Source organism: Hibiscus syriacus, unplaced genomic scaffold (assembly GCF_006381635.1).
Source record: "Hibiscus syriacus cultivar Baekdansim isolate YM2019G1 unplaced genomic scaffold, ASM638163v2 tig00003041_pilon, whole genome shotgun sequence".
NCBI lineage: Eukaryota > Viridiplantae > Streptophyta > Magnoliopsida > Malvales > Malvaceae > Hibiscus > Hibiscus syriacus.
Window position 1 is genome coordinate 1,359,224 of NW_024061960.1, and position 8,232 is coordinate 1,367,455.

The following is an 8,232-nucleotide window of genomic DNA, read 5'->3' on the forward strand; positions in this document are numbered from 1 at the left end:
ATCAAACAAAAATTCTTAAAAGAATATAGATAAATGAAAATAAATATAAATTTAATTGAACAAATGAACAAAATGAATAAATTACCGAGAATAAAAAAATGTATTATCGAATGTTCACGAACGTAAATGAATGAACGAATTATTTATTCGTGTTCATTTGTTTAATTAAACAAATAAAAAATCTTGTTCATATTTTTCATTTACGATAGAAGCAACAGAGCCCCTCTCGCCGAAAAAGTGGTATGGAACCACTGGTCTCGCAGGTGTTATCTTCGTCCGTCGAATCATGTGACAGAGGACATTCAACGAGAAAGAGATCCCTTTCTCCTCTTTATAATCTTTCAAACACGAGGAGATTTAAATTGGAAAGTGTGAAAGAGAAAATTTGACTTAGAGAAAAACTGAAAATATTTATTGAATGAAACCAATACATTAAATAAAAAATAGACTAAATTATAAAAATTAAAAATACATAGAGGTGAATTTCGGTTGAAATAAACTTTTTGGAGATTAAATTGAAAAAAATAAAATCTAAATAACTTAATGTATCATTTATCTTTTTTATTGACATCAGTCGGTCAAAATTATCACTAAACACACTGATTAATTCAATATTTTTAAGCGATATGAAAAAATAAGATGACAAAATAACTTTTCTAATTTAAAAAATAAAATATCTTAAAAAGATTTAAAATACAATTCGATGAAAAAATATATTAAGAGACAAATGAACTTTTAAATCAACATAAAACTACGTGAAATGAAATATTTTCTTGATAATACTAAATTATATAAAATACAATCATAATCCCTGGATAAAAAAAGAAAAAGAAATAAAGTAAACAATTTATGGAATGAAATTAATTATTTAAGCGAGTTTATTAAGCCACTTGCAATTGATATTTAATAGAGGAGGTGACATGTCTGATAAAAAATTAGTATGATTATATATTTGAATTTCAATATTTATATATTTTTATCAATTTAATCATAATTTTAATTTAATTAAAAATTTAAATTAGTATTAAAATATAAAAAAGTTGAGGACCAAATGTATAATTATACTAATTTATTAATAACCACATCACCTCTTCCGTTACATGTTAATGGTAAGTGAATTGATTGATACATTTAAATAATTAATAGATCGTATTAATGATATTTCAAAATTGATTGTAAAAATAAAAAGAAATAATAATTAAGTAATCATTCATGTAGTTTACTCAAATACTAACCGGAGGACATAAAGTTTGAAATTATACACCATCCCACTTAAATATTCCTATTCCAATGCCATCTCCATTATTTGTATTGCAACATTAATCACCATCATTAAATTCATGGTTTCTCTCCGATGATTTTTTTGTAATAATGCAGTCGAAAAAATTGTTCGAATAGGGCATCCTAGAGATTATTTGTTAGAATGGCGTGAATGTTACAGTACACATCAAAGTCGCACTGGACTCCTCGAGTCTCCCCAAGTTGCATGGAACACCATGCGACCCCCTCCCCTGTATCACAATGCGTCTCTCTCCAAATTTTAGCCTTTCCAATTTTTTGCAATAATGATTAAAACTTAAACAAACAATAAATATAAAAACAAATATTGGAGATGCATTGCACTCCACGCGTCTCCCCCAAATTTATAATAGAGTCGTATGGACTACAATGTGTTTTTGGGATGTACCGTAACAATCACTCTATTTGAAGAAATAATTTCGAGAGTGTCATATTCGAACAATTTTTTTAAACTGCATTATTGCGAAAAATCAGTCGTCATCCACCTCAGTTTTCATTCAAATCTGACTAGTTTTTTTATTTAAATATCAACCATAATCCGACCTAAAAACAAAAAATTAAAGACCAAGAAGATGGTGGGGAAATAAAAAGGGAAATTCTTGGAATTTTTTAAATGAGAGAATGAATGTTCTCGAGTTTGAGGTCCTGTATATATAAAAAATATTTGTTAGGAGATCTATCCACCACAATTAGGTATATAACGTATGTTGATTTGAATTAGTCGAGAAAGAGAGAAGGAATGTAATAAAACATTTTTTTTTACTCTGACAACGCATAGGTGCTTGACATGAATCATCATGTGATCGTGGGGACACAAACTTAGCATACCAAAACAACAACGGCAGCATTAAAAGAATTGCATGTAAAAATTTATAGAGACCGTTAACTCCATCTATGCTTATAAAAGCTTTCATGCTGTCATCTTTCACCTCTGGTTTCATCCAATGAAAACCAGACACGTTCATGGGATCACTCGTTGCAATGTGTGAGCTTTCATTATATGTTATATGTAATTTTTTATTGTAATAGATTTTTAATTATTTGAAAAGGAATATTTAAATATTTTTATAGTACGTTTAAATATTTTTACAGACTATATTTTTAAACTTAAAACCTTTAAAAATAATAATTATTCTTTTAATTATTGAAGTGATTTCGTTCGTGCTCTTAGTTTATACGTAACCATAGGAAGAAAGAAGCCATTAACAACAGTGAGAAACAGGTAGCTTCTGCAAACAAGGACCATTGAAACCAGATTAACTTTTACCCACCCAACAGGCATTCAAGATTCACCAACCACCTTAATTAGTCTCAATAACATCACCTCCACAGCTCCACTCGCCTTCACATTTTTCTTCTGCATCCCTAAAAACCAAACTTTTGTCTTCTCTGCTTGGCTTGCTATGGCTGAAAACCCAGTAAAATGTCTGTTTCTCATTCTAACGGGCTGCCTGTCTTTCGCTTTCGTCGTCTCGGAAAGCAACTCATTAATGAAGAAGACCTACATCGTCCAAATGCACAAGTCTGCAATGCCAGCATCATTCGCCACTCCCCTGGAATGGTACTCGTCGAAATTGAAGTCAGTGATGTCCAAGACCCAGAGTGAAGGTGATGAAGATAGGATCATTTATAGCTACCAGAATGCTTTTCATGGAGTTGCTGCTCAGTTAACTGAAGAAGAAGCTGAGAGGCTGAAAGAAGAAGATGGTGTGATCGCTATACTTCCCGAGACAAAGTATCAACTGCACACCACAAGGAGTCCCATGTTCCTTGGATTAGAAGCAGAAGAAAGTACCAGCATCTGGTCTCAAAAACATGCAGATCATGATGTCATAGTTGGAGTACTTGATACTGGAATTTGGCCAGAAAGTGCAAGCTTTAATGATACAGGGATGACTACGGTTCCTTCTCACTGGAAAGGAGCTTGTGAAACTGGACGAGGCTTTCAAAAGCATCACTGCAATAGGAAAATTGTGGGTGCAAGAGTGTTCTACAGGGGATATGAAGCTGCCGCTGGGAAAATCAACGAGAAAACTGAATATAAATCGCCTCGAGATCAAGATGGGCATGGTACTCACACGGCAGCCACTGTTGCCGGCTCTCCGGTACGCGGCGCGAATCTTCTTGGTTACGCCTATGGAATAGCTAGAGGAATGGCGCCTGGTGCAAGAATTGCAGCTTACAAGGTTTGCTGGACTGGTGGGTGTTTCAGCTCAGATATTCTGTCGGCAGTTGATAGAGCGGTGGCCGATGGAGTAAATATTTTGTCAATATCTTTGGGTGGTGGGGCATCATCTTACTCTCATGACAGCTTGGCGATAGCAACTTTTGGAGCAATGGAGATGGGTGTTTTTGTTTCTTGTTCAGCTGGCAATGGAGGACCAGATCCTGTCAGCCTCACAAATGTATCACCATGGATCACCACAGTCGGTGCTAGCACCATGGATAGAGACTTTCCTGCTACTATTAAGCTAGGAATCGGGAGAACCATAGCCGGAGTTTCACTCTACAAAGGCCGGAGGTTTCTCCAGGCAAACAAGCAATACCCTCTTGTTTATATGGGGAGTAATTCAAGCAGCCCTGACCCAAGTTCATTATGTCTAGAGGGAACACTGGATCCACATATTGTTTCTGGGAAAATCGTGATATGCGACCGAGGAATAAGTCCTCGAGTGCAGAAGGGTGAAGTAGTGAAAGATGCTGGAGGAGTAGGAATGATATTGACAAACACCGCTTCAAATGGGGAAGAGCTTGTTGCAGACTGTCACCTCCTTCCAGCAGTTGCAGTGGGAGAGATGGAAGGGAAAGCTATCAAACATTACGCTTTAACGAATCGAAAAGCGACCGCAACTCTAGCATTTATTGGTACCAGATTAGGTGTTAGGCCGTCACCGGTGGTGGCAGCGTTTTCATCAAGAGGACCAAATTTCCTCACACTTGAAATTCTGAAACCTGATGTCATTGCACCAGGGGTGAATATCCTTGCAGCCTGGACCGGAGAATTAGGTCCATCGAGTCTTCCTACAGATCATAGGAGAGTGAGGTTCAATATATTGTCCGGAACATCAATGTCATGCCCTCATGTGAGTGGCATTGCTGCCTTGCTCAAGGCCAGACATCCAGATTGGAGCCCTGCTGCAATCAAATCTGCTCTAATGACAACCGCCTATGTTCACGATAACATCCATAATCCTCTCGAAGATGCTTCGACGGCATCGGCTTCGACTCCATTCGATCACGGTGCTGGTCACATCAACCCATTGAATGCTCTAGACCCAGGTTTGGTTTACCACATATCAGCCCAGGATTACTTCGAATTCCTTTGCACACAAAAATTGACAGCAATGGAGCTAAAATCCTTTAGCAAGCATTCCAACATGTCTTGTCATCACAACAAGGTTGCCAGTCCAGGAGACTTGAACTACCCAGCAATCTCAGTGGTCTTCCCAGAAGATACAGCCATTTCAACATTGACCCTCCATAGAACTGCCACAAATGTTGGCCCTCCTAATTCAAATTACCATGTTGTAGTTTCGCAATTTAAAGGCGTGACAGTCGACGTCGAGCCGAAATCTCTGAAATTCACCGGAAGAAACCAGAAACTATCTTACAAGATCAGTTTCACAAGAAGATCCCGGCAAACAATGCCCGAGTTTGGAGGGCTGGTGTGGAAGGATGGAGTGCACAAAGTAAGAAGCCCCGTTGTTATCACGTGGTTAGCACCATTTTAAATGGGAACGAATCAGATTATATTTTTCAGTCAGTTGTGATTCCAAATAAACAAGATGTTTTCTGTAAGGTCCAAAGGGGATATTTAATCTTATCATTACGAAGAATGCATTTATTTCAATCGAGTTAATTTGATTGATTTTTTGGACTTGATTTTATTAAGTCCTACTGCGTCCAACTTACTATAACTCAGAGTCTAAATCAAGGATTAGTTTATAATATATGACATTTACTGATATTTATCATTAACGATATACACCGATCGATATACATCATTAATATTTTAATAGAATAAAATTTATAAATAATCATTAAATTTTGTTAAAATAATTTTATTTGTCATTAGATTTTCAAAAGTCACAAAATAGACATTATACTTTAGATTTTATTAAAAAAATGGATATTGAACATTAAATGTTGTTAAGGGAGTAACGTAGCATGTTAAATGAATAAAAAAAAATATTTTATTTGACCCCTCAATTACAACTAAAATTTTATTTTGATATATATTTTTTTGAATATTTTTAAGTAATAATTCTAAAAAATAAAAATAAAATCAATTTTTTTAAAATATATGATAACAAATTTTTTAATTTTTTTTTAAATTTTTTTAAAAGTATAATTTTTTAGTCGTTATTTTCGTGTATCTTTGTTTTTAGGGTTATATTTGATATCACTACGATTGATCAAGATGTCGCTTATTTGTTATCATACCGATCTTCCCTGATTTATACTTTCAGATTGGATTTGGATATGTAGTTTGCGTTTGTGGATAGTTTTTTCACGTCACGCGACTCTGATTTGCGATTTGTCGATGATTTTTAGTAGTTTGATCCCCTTTTGTGGTTTTTTTATCGATGCAGTCAGATCTATTTGTATCTATTTTTTATTCGAGTTTTTTGGTTATGTTTTTATCCTTTTCCTTGTATGGTCATTATGTGACCTTAAGTGGCTAGTTTTTATGTCAACGTTTATAAGAACATATCCTAATTATGTGTTTATTTTACGCTTATGGTTGTAGCATTCATTGTAAATTCTGAATATTTCCTCTTTTTAATAAAACTAGCGGATTTAGTAAAAAAAAACCAGTCTCATATTTTCCAATTGAATTAACATCTAGTTGACCAGTGGCATCAAAATCAATCAAACTTTAAATATATAAAATTATTAAAAATACTATAATAGTGGATGAAATTAAAATTGAAGTAACAATTTGAAAAAAAAAGTTATCGGTTCATGTATTTATTAAGAAGCAAAAATTCTTTAGATACTAATTTAAGAAATGTTTAATTTAAATATTAAATGTATATTTAATCCCAAAATATACTAATTGGTGTACATTTTGCGTCGAGTGATTCCACTTCTGAATGGATTTATTAGGGCTACTTGGCTTTGATGTGTGGCCTTTTTTCTAACTAGTTAAAACATAAAGTTGAAGATCATACGACTAAAACATCATTCATTGAACTGCATTAAGACATGGTCAACAAAATCCAAGCTAGACAGAAGAAATTGTCCAAATACACTAATTAAAACCGAGCTAGTTAATTAATTTTTAATAAAAAATATGTTATAATTAATATTTAATGCAGTACCAGTAAAAATTATTAATTTTCACACCCCAATATACTGCAAAGTTCATTGGCTTCCTAGGCTACAGTTTCTCTTCAGTGCAAGAAACTTTTTTTTCTTCTACAGAAATCTGCGATCCATAATTTGTTTCCGGAACATAAACTATGAACTGGAGACGTTTATGGTGTTGGTGCACCTGTAATGAAAACGATCAGATCAGGTAGGCTATGAAGAGAGTTTTGATAAAGAGCATTTAATTTGGTATTGCTTGTTGAATCTTTGTGTTGGTTACAGGGAGAATAAGAGCAGGGATTACCCTTGGGAACTATACACTCTCAAGGAGATTTGACACGCAACACACAACTTCCACGACGATAATAAGATCGGTGAAGGCGGATTCCGCACCGTATATTGGGGTTGTACGAGTAAAGGCATCGAGGCAATTAATCATATGTCCTTTATCTTGAAATCTCTCTAGTAATTGCTTGCCTTTTGTTGTTAATTACATGTAGCAAACATGGTGTTGCAGGTTGCAGTAAAGCGACTAAAGGCGATGAATGCGAAGGCCGAGATGGAGTTCACTGTGGAAGTAGAGATTCTTGGGAGGGTGAGGCATAAGAATCTGTTGGGATCGAGAGGTTTTTATGCGAGTGGGGGTCAAAGATTAATAGTCTACGATTACAATGCCTAACCATAGTTTAATCACTCATCTGCACGGCCAACTCGCCGCTCATTGTTTGCTCGATTGGCCTCGTAGAATGAGCATTGCCCTTGGTTCAGCCGAAGGTCTTGCGTAAGTATACATCAACCAAACTTTCTTATGCTCACATATGCTGCAATCAATGACAGAGTAGTTCAAGAACTAGCAACATAATGTATACTTTATGTGTTTAAAATCTGACCTTAAGGTACTTGCATCAAGAGGCCAATCCTCACATAATACACAGAGATATAAAGGCCAGCAATGTTCTTTTAGATGCAAACTTCCAAGCAAAAGTTGCAGATTTTGGCTTTGCAAAACTTATACCGGACGGCGTTACGCATATGGCAACTAGGGTGAAGGGCACTCTGGCATATTTGGCGCCCGATTACGTGATGTGGGAAAAGTTTCCGAGAGCTGTGACGTTTATAGCTTCGGCATTTTACTTCTAGAGATCATTACTGCGAAGAAACCATTGGAGAAACTCCTGGGTGGAGTGAAATGTGACATAGTGCAATGGGTTACCCCATATGAGCAGAAGGGTGTGTTTGATCGTACATCAGATCCTCGGTTGAAAGGGAAATTCGATCGAGCTCAGCTTTGTTGAGCGCTGTGACGTTTATAGCTTCGGCATTTTACTTCTAGAGATCATTACTGCGAAGAAACCATTGGAGAAACTCCTGGGTGGAGTGAAATGTGACATAGTGCAATGGGTTACCCCATATGAGCAGAAGGGTGTGTTTGATCGTACATCAGATCCTCGGTTGAAAGGGAAATTCGATCGAGCTCAGCTTTGTTGAGCATAGAAAAGTTAGTTAGATATTCTTGTATAGTTAGGAATTAGTTAGAGGTTGGTTAGAAACAGTTACTTTGTTATTAATACTATATATATGTATTTTGTATACATTGATTTAATGCATAAATGAATAGAG

General features: G+C 35.4%; 1 protein-coding gene and 1 pseudogene across 1 annotated transcript; both read left to right on the forward strand.

Moving 5' to 3' along the window:
- Window positions 1-2,489: 2,489 nt before the first annotated feature.
- On the forward strand, window positions 2,490-5,164 carry LOC120168431 (subtilisin-like protease SBT1.3). Its single transcript, XM_039177099.1, has one exon. The coding sequence runs from the start codon at window positions 2,703-2,705 to the stop codon at window positions 5,028-5,030; it is 2,328 nt and encodes a 775-aa protein (XP_039033030.1). The 5' UTR covers window positions 2,490-2,702; the 3' UTR covers window positions 5,031-5,164.
- A 1,953-nt stretch (window positions 5,165-7,117) lies between these two features.
- On the forward strand, window positions 7,118-7,907 carry LOC120167771 (annotated as a pseudogene).
- The last annotated feature ends 325 nt before the right edge of the window (window positions 7,908-8,232 follow it).

What these genes read in the sequence shown, in the direction of transcription:
- LOC120168431 (XM_039177099.1), top strand. Translation starts at nt 2,703, where the DNA reads ATGGCTGAAAACCCAGTAAAATGTCTGTTTCTCATTCTAACGGGCTGC.